Source organism: Pelobates fuscus, chromosome 3, assembly GCF_036172605.1.
Source record: "Pelobates fuscus isolate aPelFus1 chromosome 3, aPelFus1.pri, whole genome shotgun sequence".
In the NCBI taxonomy this organism is placed as follows: Eukaryota; Metazoa; Chordata; class Amphibia; order Anura; family Pelobatidae; genus Pelobates; species Pelobates fuscus.
Window position 1 is genome coordinate 380,165,538 of NC_086319.1, and position 22,477 is coordinate 380,188,014.

The 22,477-nt window shown below is 44.6% G+C and overlaps 1 protein-coding gene across 4 annotated transcripts; it reads left to right on the plus strand.

Annotated features, from left to right (window-relative positions):
* Positions 1 to 4,906: 4,906 nt before the first annotated feature.
* On the plus strand, positions 4,907 to 21,855 carry ECSIT (ECSIT signaling integrator). Of its 4 annotated transcripts, none has more exons than XM_063445953.1 (8): positions 4,907 to 4,974; positions 6,357 to 6,453; positions 7,094 to 7,457; positions 9,012 to 9,232; positions 9,313 to 9,370; positions 9,756 to 9,904; positions 9,978 to 10,077; positions 21,596 to 21,855. In XM_063445953.1, exons 2-8 carry the CDS (start codon positions 6,367 to 6,369, stop codon positions 21,832 to 21,834), a joined length of 1,218 nt encoding a protein of 405 aa, XP_063302023.1. In that variant the 5' UTR covers positions 4,907 to 4,974; positions 6,357 to 6,366; the 3' UTR covers positions 21,835 to 21,855. The 4 variants fall into 4 exon arrangements, with proteins under 4 accessions (XP_063302023.1, XP_063302021.1, XP_063302022.1 ...); XM_063445951.1 differs by having other exon boundaries at positions 4,914 to 4,986; XM_063445952.1 differs by having other exon boundaries at positions 4,927 to 4,985; positions 6,349 to 6,453.
* Positions 21,856 to 22,477: the final 622 nt, after the last annotated feature.

Here is a 22,477-nt window from a genome sequence, read left to right on the forward strand (position 1 = left end):
ATGGAAAATAAAAGAGAACACACGTCACACATAAAGAATTACTGAGGTGCTTTAGGTCTTGAATGTCCCTTTTAAGTCTTAAGAAATAAATTCTAGGAAATGATGGTAAGCAGAACTGTTTTAAATCACAGAAAACGGACTTCGCAAAGTTTAGTTACAGATAAAAATAAACAAAAAAACAGCCAAAAAGTTAGGCTAAAGACCTTGTTCCTATATAAGCCCCATTTTTAATGAATATATTCACATTTTCTTAAAATAGTCAAATATTTTGGTGTTTATTAAACACTAAATTATTATGAAAAAAAAATGTGAATTGCTAAAATATCCAGGCTGTGTCTGTAGCAATCGGCTATTTATTGATTTATTTTGTTTTGTGTGAAAATGTTGCTATTCGGATTTTAATTTGCTACAATTTGTAGTTCAATGATTAATTTTGTGCGTGTTCTGTATGTTGTGACCCCTTTACGTAAGAATCAGACTTCATATGAAAATCTGGTCAATTTATTTTTCTTTAGTATCTTTGTTTTTATTGCGTAACAGGTCTAAATCTAATTCCTTTTCCAGAAGAAAGGGTTTGTTTGTGAATTAAATAAACCGAGCAAGGAACGTTTGGGAAGGCTTGTGGGTAGTAAAGCAGCTTATCTACTAAATGCTGAAATATTCCTGGGTTTCAGAATAATGTCCCTCCGGTTATAACCCTTTACTTGCACCCTTGTGCAGAGACCCAGATTCGTAGAGAATACTCTAAAGTTAAAGGGACACTGGCACCATAGCAACTGGCACCATAGAATTAAGTTGTTATGGTGCCAAAAGTCACGGGCGCTGATTTACATCAAGGGCATAAACTGTTATAGGTGTAAAAGGCCTGTTAACTCTTCCCTGAATCTCCTTTCTTTGTCCAAGGCTTCAAACAGGTAGCCTTGGACTGGGCTTACGCTTTTAGCCTATCAGTAGCTCCCCATTCACAAAATGTGTACGTTTTTAACTCTGTTTTGTGAATGGGGGGCTTCAGATCAGATGAGCCAATCAGCAACGTCTAGTGCTGTGCAGCCACTTCCCTCCCTCTACTCATAGACAGCCACAATATCATCAAAGAGGGGTCCCAACCCGCTGTCACTCAATCTGCTTTCATTGTTTGTGTGAACCCTCCTTAGTCCACAATTCCATCACCCATAGTAGGTGACACACCAAGTAATATGCTTTAATGCTTGGGACTGATAGGCCACCTCTGTAGAACTAGTTGAGAGAAACTTTAATGGAGCCTCCTGCCACTACTGTGTAGTCAATAAGCATAGAGTGTAATGCAGTGAAAAAAATGGCAGAGGGAGATTAATTGGGATCGTCTGGAGGAACAAGGTTAATTTTTACTACATGGGTTCTCCCTATCCATATATATATTTACCCAAGTTCCGTTTAAAGGAGGCCAGAATAGGTGTTAAGTTTTCTGAAAACATGTCCTGATGTCTGGTAGTAAGCCACATCCTAGAGTATTTAATCCTGGAATCCATTGGAAATGAAAAAAAGAAGTGCCTGCCATTGTGGTAGGGATACATTCAGAATGTGTGATTTAGTGTATTTAATTTTCATTTTTGTCAATCGGCCATAGGCAGCGAACGCTCTTAGTAAGTTCGCTAAAGAAACTGAGAGGGAGGTCACAAAAAAAAAAAAAAAACAGGAGATTGTCCGCGTAAGCTGCCACCTAACACTTCACCTCTTCCACCACCGCCTCTTGATCTCCAGGTTTGCCCTAAAAGTCTCTAGAAAGGGTTTAAAGGGTTTAAGGGCAAGGACGAAGAGCAAAGGGGATAGTGGGCAACCCTGTCGCATGCAATTTTGTAAAGAAATGGGCTGTGTAAATGCACCATTCACCCAGACACAAACTATGGGGCCCTTGTACAAAACTCGGATCGAAGAGATAAGTCTAGGGTCCTGCAATCCTTTTCCTTCTTGGCAAATAATAATAATTCAGGCTATCTAAGACCTTTTCTGCATCTGTAGACAGCAGGAGAAGACCCCTTAGCATACCGCTGGGGTGTCTCTGGGATCACTGGAAGAGAACGGGATTGTTTAGTCTCAAATTTGAATAGTGGTGAGGTGATTTGGAGCAGTACTGGCATGTGGTCTGACCAACTGGTTGTGGAGAGGAGTTCAGAAAGGTGGCAGCGGGTCATAAAAAAATTAGTTAATCTTTGACTAAGAGAAGAGGGGGTGTGAGTAGAATGTGTAGTCACGCTCGTCAGGATGAGGCTGTTTGCCTAAAATTAACAAGTCGGTGTGTGGAAAAAAACTTCAAACGTTGTGTAGAAGTTGTCTAGGTACCTCCGAGGTCGGGGTGCAGGAGTTGAGATGAAGTTCTAAAGCCATGTTTAAGTCTCACCCCCAAAACTAACGTATTTCTAATGTTTCTATTTTATCTAACATTTTTTTATTTTTTTTTATTTTCTGTGAAGATATCCGAGTGTTCTTTGTGCAATGATGTAATTGTGCAGTGCTCAGTGCAGTGTTATTACAACTCTTGCTTGAAGAGGCGCTTACAAGGTACAAGGACTCTCTCTCGAGAAATCACTTCGTGCCTATCACATTGACCATCGTCGCTGGTCTGCTCTAACCACCAATCGCAAAACTTGGAGACACACCATTCATCAGGCTATCTCCTCCTTCAAGAACGCACGCAGGGCAGATATTAAAAATAAAAAAAAACAGAGATTGTGGCATCAAAGTCAGACCAGATTCTCCCTTGCAGCTGCTGTGGCCGGACCTGCCTGTCCTGCATTGGCCTCGTCAGCCAGCAGCGTGTCTGCAGCAGGAATGGACAATCCAAGATAAGGTGCTTTGGATTAGGGGTTGAGTTCTCTACATTCATGACGCAGTATTCTTCAGCTCCCATTTTTCTGTGACAAATATATATTAAACATGGCAATATAAGAGTAGATATGGATTAAAATGGCAGAAGTGGGACAGCACCAAGTAGGATCTGAAAGAATATCTCAGCGAGTGGAGGTGCCAAATTCCTGTAGCTGCTCTCAAATAAAGTGGCTGAGCAGGTCTATCAGGGCAGAGCAGAACCTGCCTAACTTAATAACACTGGGTGAGGTGCCGTGCCATGAAAATAACATACCAGGAATTTATATATATATATATATATATATATATATATACATTTTGCTGCTGGAGTTGTGAGGTGTGACATCACATATTCCTGTATCCTTTATCAGTATGACCTTCTCAGCGTTATGGGGCACTCACAGAAATCGTTGCGCATCTAACAGATACAGACTTTGTTACATCTAAATAACTGGCTTGTATGATGAATGTCACAAGCACTCTTCTTATCTCATGTGTAGCCACTGTAAACACCAGCACGGACTCCGTACAAGCCTGGTCAGTCCTTGATGCGGCAGTATCCTGGGAAATATCCCAGTGGGCTAGACTTGGCCTGGAGAATATTATTATTGGGCATCACCAGCCCATGTAGAAACACAAAATGCCGGGCAAGCAAAGGCGCTGAATAAATACCTGCGTCGTCACTCGTAATACACTGACAACAGACACCCCAATGCACCTCCCGCTATTATAATCCAGAATAGAATGTTGTGAAGCTGCAGACCACAACCCTTTTGTGACAGCTCTCCCAGGCTAGAAGTTATACCCCCCGCAGCCGATAAAAGGTTACAAATGTGTCACTTACCTAATTCCATGGCGATATCCCTCGATGCTGGGTCAGGCTCTCAGCTGGCAGGAGAGGACCTAATGCGCATTGGGACTTCCCTATAGTCAATGCTTTCTTATGGGGTTTTAGCTGCAGCTGGATGGCCTCATGCAGAGTCTGAGGATGTTCAGCGTCAGGCAACCAGTACTCTAAGGAACTTGAAAGAGCCTCCAGAGGCTGTTTCTTAGACGGCCACCAGAGGTGGAGTTAACCCTGCAAGGGTATTATTCCATTTTTTTTTTTTAAATAACAATAATTACTGTTGCAGGGTAAAGGGGACAGGTACACTTAGCCCAGAACACTTCATTGAGATAAAGTGGTCTGGGTGCCTAGTGTCCCTTTTAACAAAAGTTGCTGTGGCAGTTAATCCATCTCGCCTTCTCAAAATATACACTGCAGTGGGCAACGAAATTGCCTTTTAGAATTGTATGAGAGCTGCAATCAAATGAATATAACAGAGCAGGGATAATTTAGGTGGACAATTGCTATGTTGGCCCAACACACTGGCCAGTTTTCTGCCGTCCTTCGGGGCATGCTGTAGTGGTTATGTCCCTTTAATTTTAATAAAGAGATCCTGATGATGACTATATTTTGCTTTTTCCTACGCATGTTTTCTAAGCATTTCTTCACAAGGTTATTCACTAACATACGCACTGTCCGGTAAATAAAATAATGAAGTAGAAACCGGTGGATGTCATTTACTAAACTGCAAATTGCAAGAAATGAAAATCCGAATTGCAAAATTTTGGCAAAAATTACCCAATATGAGAAGATTCTCCGCTATATTCACTGATTGATTGTTTCCGCCTGAACTTGTACTAATTTATATTCACTGCATGATGTTAGAATTGGGAACAATTAACTCTCTAATTCACATTAAATTCCCCCAAAACCAAACACTATTAAATATCCCGATAGTGCTTTGATTTCTTTATATATTTGGATGGCTTTAAATAACTGCAGCCATTTGGTTGTGAGTGACTGGTTAACACTGGTTATTATTTATGGGTAATTGTTTGTCTGAGGCTGATAGGATTTGTAGTCCTTGCATTTTTTTTTCACTACACACCATCTGTATGGGGTTTTAATGGGAAGATATCAGGATAACCGAACTACAAGTCCCAGGAGCTCTATTCGCGCCACGGCTCACAGAGAATCATGGAAGTTGTAGTTTGCAGCGTCCCGGAAATGGCATCACGCGACATCCGTCCTTCCACCCCCAAGATGGCGGCGCCCTGTGGAGTGTTAGAGGGACACTGAGCTGGGTATATATGCAGGTCTGGTGCTGTGTGCTATATAGTCCTGTAATCCATGTATTTACGCTACATATTGAATTTAGCTCCATGCAGGAAGCAGTGAACACTACACAGCCATCTACTCTATACAGCAGTTAAAGGGCTTGACATATTATTTTTGTATAGGTCATAGGTACACACGTGTGTATATTTACAACAATGTTACATTATGTGTATCCAGGCCCTCTATATATTGCATCTAGGGTGGGCTGATCCACCATTTTCCTAGTCTTACAGGACCAATAAATTCAAGGAGGGCATCTTCATGTCAGTGAATTGACCTGGGTGCAGTGGTCCTGTCACTTCAATCCTTTAAGGTAAAACATTGCTGTTTTGTAGAAATGACAATGTTTACCATGAAGGGTTAACCCCTTAAGCACACGTGACATGTCATGATTCCCTTTTATTCAAGAAGTTTGGTCTTTAAGGGGTTAAACGCTCCTCTGATGGCCGTCACACTGACCGCTGGTAGAGGGGCTTTAGCTGCACTGACCAAGTAAAACATGATGCGGAAACCCCCATAGGAGAGCATTGATGCAGTGCATTCCTCTGCCAAATCTTGGATGTGCATCATGTCCCCAATACTCCGCTATAAAGGGGGCCCATGACAAGAAAGCGTTAATGAATACAGGTTTGTATTCCTAATGCATTAGTGTTCCTTTCATCATGCTTGTTGATAGGCACTGCATGTATGTAGAATTGAAATTCTGCAGGATTCCTCAATTGTTTGATAACTTGATTTACCTGCATTGTTTGAATTCCGCATATTGCACTTTGTATGTTTCTTTCAATATGCATAACTTAAATGTGCTCATGAAAACGTGGTGGATCTGCCAACCTGAAGTACTTCTGTGATAGTCATGTCTCTTTTATTTTTAGGTGTGTATTTAATTATTTTGATAGTATCCATAATAAATAATTATTACATTTTATTATTTGGAAAATAGAAATCCTATTTAATGCTGACACTTTTTTTACAAAACAAACATATTTTAATCTTTGCATTCAACTTATTATAGCCCTAAAAGCGTATCTATCACTTTCAAGGTCTACACGTATTTTGCAAGACCCCAAAGGAGACATCTTTGCTTAGGGTCCAGTGGCCATAGGGTGCTGTGGAAGGTAGGTTGACCTACCTGAAACTGTTTCTCGCGGTCACCACATCATCTTCCTGATGCCTGAATTCACTTTCTGGTGCTTTGTCGGCTGTGAGCCGCATCAGTACTGTACTCCCTTTTTTCACACCGTTATGTATATTTTGAATCTTTACGTGATGTTTTGTGCTTTCAATTATGTAAAGTTCAATGAGTATATGTACCTTTAACCATGTTTCTTTCTATCCCGGAATATAGATCTGTTAAGATGAAAAGTCTACGTTATTTATTCCTTGCACGCCAGCTGTGTGTTAATGCAAAATGGCTGCATTCTACAGAACCACACAGGACCCAGGTGAGAATATGCACCTTTATAATGCAGTCTTAATGAATGAATATATATATATATTCTCGACTTTCACACACTTGTTTGAATGGACATTCTGATATAATAATATAGTATTATTTAACCCTTGCCACTGTGCTCCATTCTGTGGATAAACCCATCAGGTATTCAGGATAACACAGAATCCAGTGGTACGTGTTAATATTTATTTTTATTTAAGTGACCTGACAACCTGTGATCACTGGAGAGGACCTCTGTTATTATGTCCTTATAACCATCAGTACAGTTATAAGACTGCTCCTTTGCCCTCTAAAATACATCCATGCTGTGTCTACAGCTTGTGCATGCATTGAACCACAGGCGTTAGAGCAGATAGGGTAATAAATTGAGATGAGAAGATCTCCTCCTTCCTTTCAACGTCCAGGCACCAACCACCATTGGTTGGTGGGTAGGTAGGTTTGGTGAGCAGTTTCATGATTTTTAGCTGCATTGGAAGAATTAGTGACTTAACTAAAGCTGATCGCATTGTGCCCTCCGGAGAGAGAGAGACATTTATATGATATAAATGTGAGAAGCTATATTGTTCTTGATCATGAGAATAATTGTATATTATGCCCATACTTTATCTATGCTCTCCTTTTTGTTCTAGGCGTGTCGTACTCTGCATACACCTCCCTCAAGGCGCCCGCCCCAGACCAAATCACAAAGCTCTCTGATAACATATGAAGATGTGTTTGACCAAGAACAGCGGAGCAAAGCCTCTTTTGTTGAGGTGCTCGATCTGTTCTGTAACCGAGACATCCGGCGACGAGGTCACGTGGAGCTAATTGAAGCTGCTCTCAAGTGGATGCCGGAATTTGGAGTAGAGAAAGATCTAGAAGTCTACAACAAGCTCCTTGATGTGTTTCCTAAAGAGGTCTTTGTCTCTCAAAATTACATCCAGAGAATGTTCAACCACTATCCACGGCAGCAAGAATGCGCCATCAGAGTGCTGGAGCAGATGGAGAACTATGGTAATGCCCAAAAAAGCATGTTTAGGAACGTGGAGTTAGTCATAGAAGAAAGATAAGGAGTGAACTATGTGAATTTGCTGTTGTGTTTAGTTTTTCTTCCTGATTCTTGCAAAGGTTTAAAAATAATATCAGGAAGTATTACTTTACTGAGAGGGTAGTGGATGCATGGAATAGCCTTCCAGCTGAAGTGGCAGAGGTTAACACAGTGAAGGAGTTTAAGCATGTGTGGGGTAGGCATAAGGCTATCCTAGATATAAGATAAAGCCAGGGACTAATGCAAGTGTGAAGAAATCACTGTCATTTGGTTTATTTTATTTCCCTTCGTTTGGTAGATGTAACTACCGAACAGAGACAACCCCCTGGCTCGTTAACTTCAAAGCGTACCTCAACTAAGCCCTCTCCCTTGTTTGTGCTAAAAAAAAGGCAGCGGGACGTGGTTGTTTAGTGCCTGAAACTAAAATCGGACTCTCGACTTCCCGAACACCGGTCCAGCAACACACTGGATCTTCATTTCCCGAACAGCAATAAGAGCGCTGTTCGGTACTTTTGAGTATTCAAATGAGGGTAACAATCACTGCTAGGAGCCAGGGGGAACCGTTTGTGGATTTATTCACTTTTTAAGAGTTTTCGAATGAGACCAGCAAAACCACTAAAACTTGTGGAACTGTTTTCGGCAGGAGCCTCGTGGGTGACCGGTCAACTAAGATATCCATGAAATTCGAAAACCCCTGAACTGATCTGGGTGATTTTTGGATATGTTGGTCACCCAGATCAGGGCTATCAGGGTATATGACTTTTGTGGGGTTACCTTATGTTTTAAGTGGTGTTCTAAAAGTTGGGGAAAATTGAGATTTTTTTGCCTGGCGATAATGAAGTTACTACGTTATCAGCCTTAATTATCTCCAGGTCTAGGGGAGGGAATTATATGTTTGTACAGGGAGTGTTTAACTATTTCTCTGTTTATAATTGGCTGTATGTGGGAGGTCCCCTTGCACGGGGACTTGCATAAAAGCCAGTGTCGCATCATTAAACCTGTGTTCTGTTATACCCTTCATCTAGACTTCGGCTGATGTTTGGGTACCTGTCTGCTTTACTAAGGGAATCTACTTGGGAAGCTGTTATTCGTATGGGAATTACTTATTTTATTTTGTCGAATGGAGCGTTATAATTCAATGCTACTCTGGCCGTTCGGGAGGAAACTACCGAATGGGTATTGGATATACCAGGTTTCCTTACAGAAAGTATTTTACAAATTGGGCAGACTAGATGGGCTGAATGGTTCTTATCTGCCGTCACACTATATTTCTATGATGTCATTCTAATTTTAGACCAAAACAGCAAAAGTTTGAAAAATTTGAGTTGTGCATTTCCTTTTTCAGTTTTACTGTTTTTACCCGAAATTAAAGTTTGCCTTGACAATCCCCCATAATTTCCTTTTTACTTGATATAATTCTTCTCTAAGCATTGATTGAAGGATTAGCTATTCCTATGTAACATAACTATCACGTGGAACATGGCACAGAATGCCATAATAACCTATTTTTTTCTCTGTAGGCATTACCCCTAACAGCCAGACTCGATTCCTTCTGCTGCAGATATTTGGAGATCGCAGTCATCCCATGAGAAAATACCAGAGGTTAATGTACTGGTTTCCTCGGTTCAAGCATACTAATCCTTTCCCAGTTCCTGAAACATTAGCTGACCCTGTAGACCTATCAAAGGCTTGCCTCCAGCGTATAACAGCAGATAAAGATGCACGTACTACTGTGTATCAGGTGAGCACCGTGGACACCACTTTATGAAGTACCTTCCAGCCTTGTGTAAAGGCTGACCATTTTGTTTTTTCTTCTTTCAGATGCCCTCCACAGAAGAGATAGAGGATGGGGAAGGGCAGGAGAATACGTATATTGTTGGTATGTTCTTCTCTTTGACTCAGTCATAAGGTTTGGGCTCATATTGTAGAAACTTAAAACAAAGTAGAAGTTAGAAAAGCAGAAGGAGGAAATATTTTTCATGCAAGGATAAGTAAAACAAGTGTGGAAAAAGTGTGCACGTGAACTTCTTGGATTTTAAGGTTCTTTTGCAGTAGTAGAAGGTTTTCAGTGATCGATATATGGTTGTCTTGAGCCGTTTGCTAATTATTTGATGCCTAAATATCTTTCAATGTCTTCCTCTGTGATCTGAACCATTAAGAAGGTCCGTGAAAGGCAAACTGCTAAAATTTAAATAGTCACCATGAGAACCAGTACTGCTTATTCCTCCACTTTGCATCAGAACTGTTCTTTATGCTGTTAACAGGTATCCAGTCTCCAGATCAAGTTGCCCTCCTTGCTGAACATGACACCACCATGCCTGTCTTGGTGGAAGGGCCTCATCCCTTGTGGCTAAGAAAGACCTGTGTGTATTATTATGTTCTGCGTGCTGACCCTTCAACCATAAAGAAGGAGGTGAGTATGGTGCTTCCGGGTACATGGGGCTATTCTCTGTGCTTATAGAAATCTAATCATAACTCCCTTACAGGTGGAGGTGGACCCCGAGAGAAGTCTTTACTATCCTATTAGCCTAGATCTAGACCTCGAAAGAGATTTTTCTGAAGAGAACACCTTTGATGTGGAGGAAGGTAAGAAATATTGATTTACACTGTTGTCTACCTATATTAGTTCTGTCCAAGATATCCGCATAGGGCCGAGCTCTCTCCTACCTGGAAGCTCTGATTGCTGCACAAAACCCATTTCACCAAACAGTGATTCATGCAGTGTAAAGTGAGAGCAGCCCATGTGATGAGTAGGACTGCTTATTATTTTTATATATTATTTGTATAATCCATTAAAAAAATAGGTGCCTTTCTACTACTCAATCAAACTAATAAGAGAGAAGCATTAAGATAACGTGCACTACATTTAGTATGTGATTTGTATTGTGCAACGATCTAGTTCACCTTTGGACATATTTAACAAGTCACCAGATTTGACTTCCAGATCCAGGGCAAAGCCCATGTAGACAATTGAATGCGTCACTAAACACAAATTCAGCTTTCCAAGAGTAGCACACGTGGATTGTTATCATACTGATAAGCGTTACAAACCTACATCCTGAATATCTGAACTTACCCGTCCACGTAGACTATATATCTAACTGGAGCATAGAATGCTCAGGGGTCTGCCAGTCAGATACATTCCACTAGAAGCCAGGTAAAATGAGGATAACCGGAGGAAAAAAACTGCATCCATAGATGGAAATACGTGACAACCCCAGAGAATACACTGAAAATAAGCTTTTTGTTCTTGGAAAGGTAGTGTGGCATGATTTGAAATGCTTAAAGGGACACTATAGTCACCAATACAAGCTTAGCTTAATTAAGCAGTTTTGCTGTATAGATCATGCCCCTGCAGTCTCACTGCTCAATTTTCTGCCATTTAGGAGTTAAATCACTTTTGTTTCTGTTTATGCAGCCCTAGCCACACCTCCTCTGACTGTGACTGACACAGCCTGCATGAAAACAAAATGGTTTTATTTTTAATAGGGTACAAAAAACGATCCGCGGCAAATTTGAGCACTGGAAGTGATTGTGATCGCTTCCAGCTGCTCTTTGGGTATTGCACGATGCCTCGATGTCGAGGCATCGTACAATACCTCTCCCCCGCGTCCCCTCACTGCTGGGCACCGGAGTGGTCGCTCTCCCTGGAGCGATCACTTCCAGGTTGCCCCACATGGCGCTCTGCAGTGTAGAGCAGAGCATCGGAAGCCATCAGGCAGGCTTCAGATGCTCTGCCTGTACTGAGTGCCTCGAGGGGTACCCCCTCTGCAAATTAGAACCCCCAGGGCCCATGTGACCGCTCTAAAAGGGTGATTACATGGCCGCAATAAGTGTTCATAGTGCTGCCTGAACTGACAAAAATTAAGTTTTATAAATTAAAGATCTCTCTCTCTCTCTCATATAATTTCATACTAAGTGTATTTTATATATACATACATATATTAACATAAACATTTATTAATAAAAAAATACACTTAGAGTCAAATTACATACGTGTGTATATATATATAATATATAACTATATATATATTCTAAAAATAATTAAACTGTAACAATAATTATTTTTTTTATACATGTAATTTTTATTCTAACTGTATTTTGATATAAAAAAATAAATAAATAAATAAATATATATATATATATATATAATTTCATTCTATGTATATCCCCTTAACGACCATGGACGTACTAGGTATATATATAATATAAATTGTAAAAAAAAAAAAGACTGGAAATACCGCATTTTGAATTCCCTGGGTTGTCTACATTTGAAAATGGTATGCCATGATGGTGTTTTTTCCACATTCCTGGGATACCATATGGTCTCAAAAGGCAACACAGACCCAGCAAACTAATCTGGCAAACTAAATTGGGCAAGCCCTGTATCTTTCCAAAACACCATAAATCCTGTACATGGGGGCTATTGTTATACTCGGGAGACTTCGCTGAACACAAATATGAGTGTTTAAAACAGTAAAACCTATCACAACTATGAAATCACCAGTAATAGTGCAGTTTTTGTGTAATACGGTCTCAAAGGCAACATACATGTACAGAGAACTTTAACCCCTTAAGGACCAAACTTCTGGAATAAAAGGGAATCGTGACATGTCACACATGTCATGTGTCCTTAAGGGGTTAAGTGTTACTGCCAAAGAACACCCCAATACCTGTTCAGCAGTATCTCCTGAGTACAGTGATACCCCCCATGTATAGGTGTGTCAGGTTTTCTGGGGACTAAAATACCTTATTTGGATGGTGAGCATTCCAGTTTTCCAGCTTGGAATTTTCACAGCTGGTCATCATGCACCCATGTCCTATTTGGGACATTTTTGAAGCCGGCCAATGTAATTTACCCCCATCAAACCATATATTTCTGAAAGGTAGACACCCTAGGGTATTTCAAATAGTGCTATTTTAACACTTTCCATGCACCAGTCATTTTTTCTCTCACATTGTACTTTAGGCATGGATTCTCAGTTCCTGTTATGTGTTACTGACAAAGAACACCCCAATATGTGTTCATCAACATCTCCCGAGTACAACAGTGCCCCCAATGTTCAGATTTTATGGGTTATTGCAAACTTACAGGGGTCAAATGTAGGGCTTCCCCCTTTTCCATGTTAGTTTTTTTGGGCCTATGTTGCCTTTGAAGAGCATATGGTAGCCCTGGAATGAGAATTACCCTATGATGGCATACCATTTATAAAAGTAGACAACCCAAGGTATTGCAAATGGGATATGTTCAGTCTTTTTTATTTTTTATTTTTTTGTAAATATGATTTTTATTACCATATAGACGGGTCAATGTGAGACTCGCAGGTCTCTAGTTGCATGTAGATCAATTATATAGGACACAACATGTGTCAGAACATAAGAAAGTATAAGACACAATATTTATCATGTTTGGTTGGGCGCGCAGGCCCGCAATAACATTGGACTCGCAGGTCCTTAACCATAGTAAGCGGTCCTGTCTAATGGACCGGGCAACAATGAAATCTTTTAGCTTCATTCATGTCAGAAGATTGAGACTAATCCTAACCTGTAGCGTAAATTCCAGGTCATATGGACTCTGTGAGATCCTGGTATAACATATGGGAATAGTCGATCTCTTCTGCAGCATCTACCTATCTCTGTCGGGTAACCAACCTAATTAAGCCTCTTGTACTAGGTTATGGCTCCGCACTTTTCTGGTCGGTGCGTATTAATTGGGAAGGGGATTGGGGGGGGGATAGGGTCGGGTAGGGAAGGAGGAGTAGGGTTAGTGTGTTGTCTCCGTATCAGTCGGTCTTGGGCTCTTAGGTGTTAGACTCGTCAGTATCGTCTGAAATTCTGGTTTCGCAGTCGTCAGTATCCACTGCGTCCAGATGTCTAGATATGTCTGTTGTTGCGTTCCAGCCGCGTACATAGTGAGTTCCTCTATGGCTCTGAGGTCTTCCATTTGGGCAAACCATAAGGGTAGGGACGGGGTCTCTTTCGTTTTCCAGTACCTTGGGATCGTCTGCTTTGCTATGTTTATGATCCGGATCGTGAGCGATTTTTTTTTATATTTGGATGTGGAGATGTTTGTGTGGTGGAGCAGCATAGCTGCCGGTTCAAATGGTGGGGGATTGTCCGAAAAGCGGGTTATAATAGTGTGAATTGTGTGCCAGAAGGGTTGTATCAGTTCGCAATCCCACCAGATATGTCTGAGTGTGCCTATCACCTTTTCACACCTCCAGCAGAGGCGAGACTCATTCTTGTCTATGTGATGTGCTGTGGCTGGTGTGCGATACCAGCGTGTGAGCAATTTATAGGCTGTCTCTTGGCTCTTGCTGAATATGGAGCAGTGGTGTATGATATTACACATCTTCTCCCATTCCAGGGCGCTAAAGGTTTGGTTCAGGGATTCCTCCCATTTACCCATAAAATTCGGTGTTTCAATTGGTGTCTGTGACTGGAGAAGGGAGTACAGGTGCGATACCCCATGTGGTAAGGGGTCCGGGTCGGAGCATAGCCTTTCAAAGACCGTGAGATCTCTGCCGAGTGCCTGGTCCGGTGGGAATAGCTTTATGTAATTGCGTAGTTGTTCGTATTTAAAACGTGTTAGGAAGGGTTGGGAGGTCTCCCCACACAGTTCTGTAAGGTTTTTCATCCCTCGTCTAGTGCAGACGTGTCGTAGGCGAGGCAGGGGGTCGTTTACTAGTGCCCTGAAGGCCCTCGGGTCCAGGCCCGGCGGGAAGTCTGGGTTATGAACCAGGGGTAGCAGTGGGGACGGGTATGTGGAGATGGCATGTCGTCCGACACTGCCTCGCCACACCGTCAGTGTCGCTTTTGTGTAGGTCGAGTATCGTGTTTCCCTCCCTGACCCCCTGGCGGGGAGCCACGGAAGGAGGGCGGCTGGTATGCCCGCGTCGCACTCCTCTGCTGTTTTCCAGAGCTTGCTAACCCCCGGTTTGGACCACTCTACCACACGTTGCAGGTGGCATGCTTTGTAATATAAGGCAAAGTCTGGTAGGGCGAGACCGCCTTTGTCTTTGGGTTGTGACAGTAGTGTATGTTTCAGTCTGGGTCTCCTCCCATCCCAAACGTAGGATCCCAGTGCTCCCCGGAGTGTCGTGAAAAAGGAAGTTGGGATCACTATGGGCAATGCCTGAAAGAGGTATAGCAGTCTCGGTAAGAAATTCATCTTTACGACTTGCACCCTACCTAACCAGGATATGTGGGGATAGGCCCACTCCCTCATCTCCTTTCGAAACTGGGTCAGCAGTGGGGTGAAGTTGGCAGAGTCTAAATTTGTCGCGCTCGCTGTCAGCCAGGTGCCTAGGTAGCGTATTTTGTCTAAAGCCCATTGGAAGTTATGACTCCTACGCAATTGGTCGGCTCTATGCGCAGGTACATTGATATTTAGGATGTAAGATTTTGAAAAGTTAATTTTCAAGCCCGAGAGGAGCCCAAATGCCCGGAACGCCTGCACTAGGTTGGGTAGGGAGATCTCTGGGTGGGTGATAAAAAATAATAGGTCGTCCGCGTATGCGGCTATTTTATGATGTGTATCCCCTGTATATAGGCCGGTGATGTCGGGGTGGCGTCTGATGGTGTTTAAGAATGGCTCCAGGGCCAACACAAATAGTAACATAGTAACGGGGAAAGGGGACAACCCTGGCGTGTGCCATTGTGTATCGGAAAGGCCTCTGTTAGTACCCTGTTGGCCAACACGTGTGCGGTCGGCTTGGAGTAGAGGGCTCCAATCCATCCCCGGAGGTGTGGTCCCAGACCCATATGTGTCAGCGTCCGGAACATATATTCCCAGCTGACCCTGTCAAAGGCCTTCTCCTCGTCCGTGGAGAGTAGGAGAAGGCCCGAGTCCGCTCCAGATTTCCTGTGCATAAGCGTGAGGGCCCTAATGGTGTTGTCCCGGGCTTCCCGGCCCATCACGAAACCCACCTGGTCCGCGTGAACCAGACTGGGCACGTGTGTTTGGAGTCTGGTCGCTAGGACCTTTGCCAGAAGTTTGAGATCTGTGTTGATGAGGGAGATAGGCCGGTAGCTCCCACAGTGCCCCCGGTCCTTTCCCTCCTTGGGGATGATAGTGATGTGTGCAGTGAGTGCTTGCTCGGGAAGGTCGTGTCCCTCTCTGATTGCATTAAACATGTCTACTAACGGGGAGTATAATATGTCTGCGAATCTCTTGTAGTATTTTAGGGGCAGTCCATCAGGGCCTGGGCTCCTCCCGGGCTTAGAGCTTTTGATCGCAAGCGCCAGTTCCTCAGGGGTAATAGGTTCGTCCAGCTGGTCCGCTATGTCTGTTGATAGGGAGGGGAGTGCATGGGCCGAAAGGTATTCGTCTATAGAGTCACGGAGTCTGCGGGTGTGTGAGTCTGTGTGTGGCCACGGCATCGCGTATAGTTCCGTGTAATATGCCCTAATCTCCTGAATCTTAGTGGGGTGCCTGTGAAGGATTCCTCCCTTGTCTCGAATGCGGTCAATGTAAGTGTCTTGCCTCTTTTTATTGAGCATGCGCGCTAACAGTTTCCCACTCTTGTTGCCATTTACGTGGAAGAAAGCCCCACACTGACCAATCAGCACTATCCCATCGGATACTACAGTGACTTCCAGGGTGAGAAATCCAGGGGGACAGCAATACTGCTCCACAAACGCATTCCGTTTAAAGAAAAGGGGGTGATGACCGACCCAGAGGGACGGTACATTTTCATAAAGGGGGAGATAGCAGGCTCAATATACACTTTCGCTAACGTCTACGCCCCAAACTGTAGACAATATAGTTTCCTGGCCCGGATACTCCGCACCCTTAAGAGTTTCACAGAGGGAGTGCTGGTACTGGGGGGAGACCTGAACGTGGCTCTGGACCCTAAATGGGACTCTTCCCTGGGTCGCTCTCACGTCCCCACCCAACATCTCACAGCGATCAGGGCCCTCTTGGCGAGGGAAAGGCTCGTGGACTGCTGGAGAGCCCTACACCCCGATGAAAGGGATTATACCTTTTACTCACACCCACATAATTCATACACCCGCATCGACTACCTTTTTATGCCACAATACCACCTACCGCTGGCACTTCGGGCTGACCAGGGCACTGCAACGTGGTCGGACCATGCACCGGTGTCGGTCACCCTGAAGTCCCCGCTATTCAGACCCAGGATCTCCAAATGGAGGTTAAATGAGGCCCTATTGGCCAAGCCAGAACTAACGGCCGACATAGAAACTACATTACAAGAATACTTCACACACAATGGTACCCAAACGTCCCCCACCATACGGTGGGAAGCACACAAAAGTGTTGTTAGGGGGCATTTCATACAAAAGGGCGCACTCCTCAAGAGACAGAGGGAGGCACGCATGGCCTCACTACTGGCAGACATACAACACCTAGATGCCCTCAATAAACGACTACAACTCCCCACGCACCAGGCGACATTGCTAAGTTTACGGAGAGAGCTGACTACACTCCTGCACTCCCAACACCACAGGGCCGCATTGCGCAACAGGGCTTTCTTCCACGTAAATGGCAACAAGAGTGGGAAACTGTTAGCGCGCATGCTCAACAAAAAGAGGCAAGACACTTACATTGACCGCATTCGAGACAAGGGAGGAATCCTTCACAGGCACCCCACTAAGATTCAGGAGATCATTAGGGCATATTACACGGAACTATACGCGATGCCGCGGCCACACACAGACTCACACACCCGCAGACTCCGTGACTCTATAGACGAATACCTTTCGGCCCATACACTCCCCTCCCTATCAACAGACATAGCGGACCAGCTGGACGAACCTATTACCCCTGAGGAACTGGCGCTTGCGATCAAAAGCTCTAAGCCCGGGAGGTGCCCAGGCCCTGATGGACTGCCCCTAAAATACTACAAGAGATTCGCAGACATATTATACTCCCCGTTAGTAGACATGTTTAATGCAATCAGAGAGGGACACGACCTTCCCGAGCAAGCACTCACTGCACATATCACTATCATCCCCAAGGAGGGAAAGGACCGGGGGCACTGTGGGAGCTACCGGCCTATCTCCCTCATCAACACAGATCTCAAACTTCTGGCAAAGGTCCTAGCGACCAGACTCCAAACACACGTGCCCAGTCTGGTTCACGCGGACCAGGTGGGTTTCGGATGGTCCGGGAAGCCCGGGACAACACCATTAGGGCCCTCACGCTTATGCACAGGAAATCTGGAGCGGACTCGGGCCTTCTCCTACTCGACGCGGAGAAGGCCTTTGACAGGGTCAGCTGGGAATATATGTTCCGGACGCTGACACATATGGGTCTGGGACCACACCTCCGGGGATGGATTGGAGCCCTCTACTCCAAGCCGACCGCACACGTGTTGGTCAACGGGGTACTAACAAAGGCCTTTCCGATACACAATGGCACACGCCAGGGTTGTCCCCTTTCCCCGTTACTATTTGTGTTGGCCCTGGAGCCATTCTTAAACACCATCAGACGCCACCCCGACATCACCGGCCTATATACAGGGGATACACATAATAAAATAGCCGCATACGCGGACGGAATGCGTTTGTGGAGCAGTATTGCTGTCCCCCTGGATTTCCCACCCTGGAAGTCACTGTAGTATCCGATGGGATAGTGCTGATTGGTCAGTGTGGGTCGCGACCCCTTTCTGAAGTGTGTCTCCTGTAAAAACACTATGGATGCCTTATGGGAGAGGAAGTCCCTCATGGCTCCCGATCTTTTCTCGGGTTTGTTTAAACCCCTAGCATTGAGGGAGAGAACCGTTATGGGGGCTGGGGTAGTGGACATGGCCGAGACCTGTCAGTCGGGTGTATAAGTGCTGTCTTGTCCGTCCGGCGGTCAAGTGCTAGGATGGGGTAAGGGGGGTGCAGGGAAGTATAGGGTAGTTGGGGTGGAAAGGGTCAAGGGCAGTATGTATACAGTCGCTGTGGTCAGCGGTGTTGGAAAAGAGCGTCGGGGGGCTGGGGCCCCTCCGGCCGTTAACGGGCGGAGGGGAACCGCTCACCTGATACTTGTCGCTCACTCCAGTAGGGCAGTCGAAGGAGTCCCGGAATTCCCAAGTGGGCAGGGCCCAGGGGACCAAGTGCGCTCGCAAATCGGTCATCGCTGACCACTATGGCCTCTCGGGGCTCCACCCAGTCAGGATCTTCCGTCTCCCCGGCTTACGGCACTATCTATCAAGGAATGAAACATATTTGTCAACCTCACCTTAGAAGAACATTAGTAACTTTAACATGGATATCAGCCATAACAAAAAGAACAATTCAACATAGATCCCACTTGTACCTCCATCGTGTAGGTCACCTAGTGGCCTGCCACGAGACCCTCCCCCCACCCTCGTCTCCATTCCCTCCCATCCTCTTGTCCCCCTATGTTATCTCCCTCTCTCTTCTTTTCCCCCGCCCCGGCGGGTAAAACCCGGCCTTGATGGCGAGCTCCTGGGAGCTAGTATTGTGGGGTCTAGCCATCGGACGGATGGGGTATTACTACATCTCTCGTTCTTCTCTTGAGCATAAGGCCCATTATGCGTCTCTTTCCCTCGATAAGGAAGCAGGTTAATAGTGTCCCCCCTCCCCCTGAGCTAGCCCCTCCAAGCTCTTGAGTGTCCCCTTATTTGTCCTCCCTCCCCCCCTATCTGGAGCCGCAGCTCTAGCAATACTTGCTGTGTCAAAAGGCACATCAACGTTCATAGAGTGGTGGGGCATCAGAGGCACCCCAATGTAAGGTCCAAAGTTCACATCATGCCTGCGGTATCAGGGTAACAGTCCCGAGGCCAAGACGTCTAGCAGGCGTGGCTGTTTTCAGTTGGGCATCCCCACTGGTCTAGTCGTCTGTGAGCGAGGTGGTCTCAGTCTCTGCGGACGGGGGCCCATGCCTTGCGGTCTGGGGGCAAAGGTGTAAAAATTCAGCGGGTTCGGCCAGGGTAGTATCTCCGGTGGCAGGTGTAGCTCTTTCTGGAGCGCCTGAGTATCTTCCTCCCCTAGGACCATGAAGGGGCCATTGGGAGTCGCAACCTGCAGTCCTGTGGGAAAACACCAGCGGTACCTCAGCTGGGCGGTTTGCAGTTGTCTAGTTAGGGGCTTCATCGCTCTTCTGTATGCCAAGGTTGCTGGGGACAGATCGGGGAATAGGTGAATCTCCGAGCCTTCCAGTAAGATTTTATCTGCGTTTCTGGCTTTGCGGAGGATCTCCTCTTTCAGGGGGAAGCTCTCCAGACAGCAAATTATGTCACGGGATGGGCTTTCAGGGGGTCCCTGGGGCCTAAGTGCGCGATGCGCTCGTACAAAGCCTATAGGCATCTGAAGCGGGCGGGCCAGCAGTCTGTTAAATAGATCTGACAAGGTGGCTTGAATAGGGGTATTCTTGTCCAGTCCCTCAGGCACCCCCCTGATGCGGATGTTCTGTCTCCTACCCCTGTTATCCAGGTCCTCAATGTGAAGTGCCATTTGCAGTAGTACCTTCGTATGGGATTGCAGCATGTCAGTGGTTGCTGCCTGTGCTGCAGACATGTGGTCGCTGTCTGCCTCATGCTGGGCCACTTTCTGGCTGAGGCCTTGTATCTCCTCTCGCAGTGCGTGGAGCTCTGTAGTGATGGAGGTGCGGAGTTCTGCATTTGCCTGCTTCAGGTCTGCTTTTGTGGGTAGTTGTTGCAGTATGGACATCAGCTCAGGGGTGGAGGGTTGGGAGTTCGTTGGCGTGTGTTTTCCCTGTGGGGACCGCGGGCGGGAAAAGCCCGAGGCCGTGGAGTCAGTTGAGGCCTGTTGGTCCGGGTCTGCCTGTGCCACGAGGTACTGCTTCATGGAGGGGTTCGGAGTACTTTTCGGGGTGTCCGCGGGTCTTTGGGCGCTTGATGTGCGGTGAGTTTTCCCCATTTTGAGCGTTTGGCTGTGCGTTCGGTGAGGTTTAGTGCAAGGCCGGCGGGGAGCTCACGGTTTAGGCAGCCATGTTCGCGGACCTCCAAGCCACGCCCCCAAACGTTTTACTGTTTCTTGAACAGTGGAAGGCTGGTACATACTCTGTAAATCACAGACTCTGATGACTTCTTTTTTTAATCCATGCTTCCATTGCCCTGTGTTATGGATATATATCGTTCAGTCTTTTTTATGAGCCACTTAGCCACAAACACTGCCCAAAGTTAGTGTTCATAATTGTTTTTTGCATATTTAACACACAAACAAATGTAAATGCTAACATTGGCCACTGTTTGTGACAAAAAAAAAAAGCTAAGAACATGTTAACATTGGGTATTTCTAAACTCAGGACCAAATTTTGAAACTATTTAGCACGGGTGTTTTTGGCGGCTGTAGATACGTAACAGATTTTGGGGGTCAAAGTTAGAAAGTGTGTTTTTAAAAATAATTTCATCATATTTTATAATTTATTTTATAGTAAATTATATGATATGATTAAAATAATGGTATCTTTAGAAAGAGCATTTAGTGGCGAGAAAAACTGTTATAATATGTGTGGGTACAGTAAATGAGTAAGAGGAAAATTACAGCTAAACACAAACACTGCAGAAATGTAAAAACCGCCCTGGTCCTCAACGGTAAGAAAATTGAAAAACGGTCTGGTCACTAAGGGGATAAAGGTTCAACTGGATGTAGGACTGCAAAGGATGAGGAAGACTGAATGTTATGGGAGACAGCTGGCCATTTTCTGTGATTTTGTGAATGCATCTCCGATAAGGGAAAAAAAGCAATAATATCGTTTTAAAGGAGAAGGTAACTAAAATTATAGGAGGAATACTGTGATTGAAATGAAGGCAGGGATGTGAACTGCCATCTTTCATTTAGTTTATCCAGTTGCTATAAAGCTTTATTATCTAAATATAGAAATGCAAAATTTTGTTTAAAAATTGCTGAATTGGTAAAATTCTCCAAAGGCAGCAAAGTCTCATCTTGATTATTTTAGCCTAAATTCTGCAATTCATTTTTTCAAATCACTACAGCTTTATGTTTAGTGCTAAACCTCCGATTTGATTATTTTACAATCTCACGAGAATAGTACATAAACATTGTTTATAGGGAATCCATAGGTCCTGTTAGAAAGCTGTCCTGTGAAGTCTGCAGGGCGATGATTTCATTGTCTGTCTCTCGTTCCTCCCTCTGGTTATAGTGAACGAAGGCCCCGTCTTTGCAATGTGCATGGCAAGCTCTGGAGATGAGAGGACATTAGGCAAGTGGATTCAGGGTCTTCAAGAGACCAATCCTATTCTGGGAAAAGTTCCTGTTCTCTTTCGGCTGATCTCGAGCCCTCATGAGCTGGCACCTGTGGAGATTAAAGAGAAAGAAAAAACACCGGAAGTGGATGAAGAGGTTGAAAACGAACCAGTGCATCGTAGAATGGAGCAGTAATGTCTTGGTGGAAGTGGGGGGACAGTACTTGGAAATGCACAGGTGGATGCAAAAACTCTTACATATGACGTGAAGGACAATATTAAGTGACTTGATTTCAGGTAATATTCTTGGCACTGGAACATCACCCATGGATAGAGAGTGGCTCCTCACCCGCTCACATGGGCATGTTTTTTTTTTTTTAATGAATAATATAACGTTTGCCAGTTTGCGAGAATTTACCTGTATCGTAATACTGTCATCACACCCACCCAAAAATAACTGTTATAAAGAAAACTTTTAAAGTGTATATGTCACCTAAAGGTGCATTAATCAGTAGAAAAGAAATCTACCTAAAGTAAATCAGTCTACCTTAGAAGGTACTCTTTGCTTTGGCCATTTTTTGACACACATTTAAAGGAACACTATTCAGGTCGCTGCCTCCCCTCTCTTTACATTAAAAAAGGTAATTTTACTCCCCTTTTATCCAGCATCGCCTTGCTACACCTCTGTGACTAAGATCAGCAAATTTGTCTGTCTCGGACAATCTAATGCTTTCCCATGGGAAAGCAAAACACCGCCCTGGCAATCTGCATCTCCTAGTAGAGATGCATTGAATCAATGCATCCCAATGGGGAGCCTTCAGCGTCTCCATACAAAGCGT

Coding starts and splice junctions, on each gene's coding strand:
- ECSIT (XM_063445953.1), top strand. CDS start 6,367: ATGAAAAGTCTACGTTATTTATTCCTTGCACGCCAGCTGTGTGTTAAT. Junction 7,458..9,011: donor GGAGCAGATGGAGAACTATG/GTAATGCCCAAA, acceptor TTTTCTCTGTAG/GCATTACCCCTAACAGCCAG. Junction 10,078..21,595: donor CACCTTTGATGTGGAGGAAG/GTAAGAAATATT, acceptor CTCTGGTTATAG/TGAACGAAGGCCCCGTCTTT.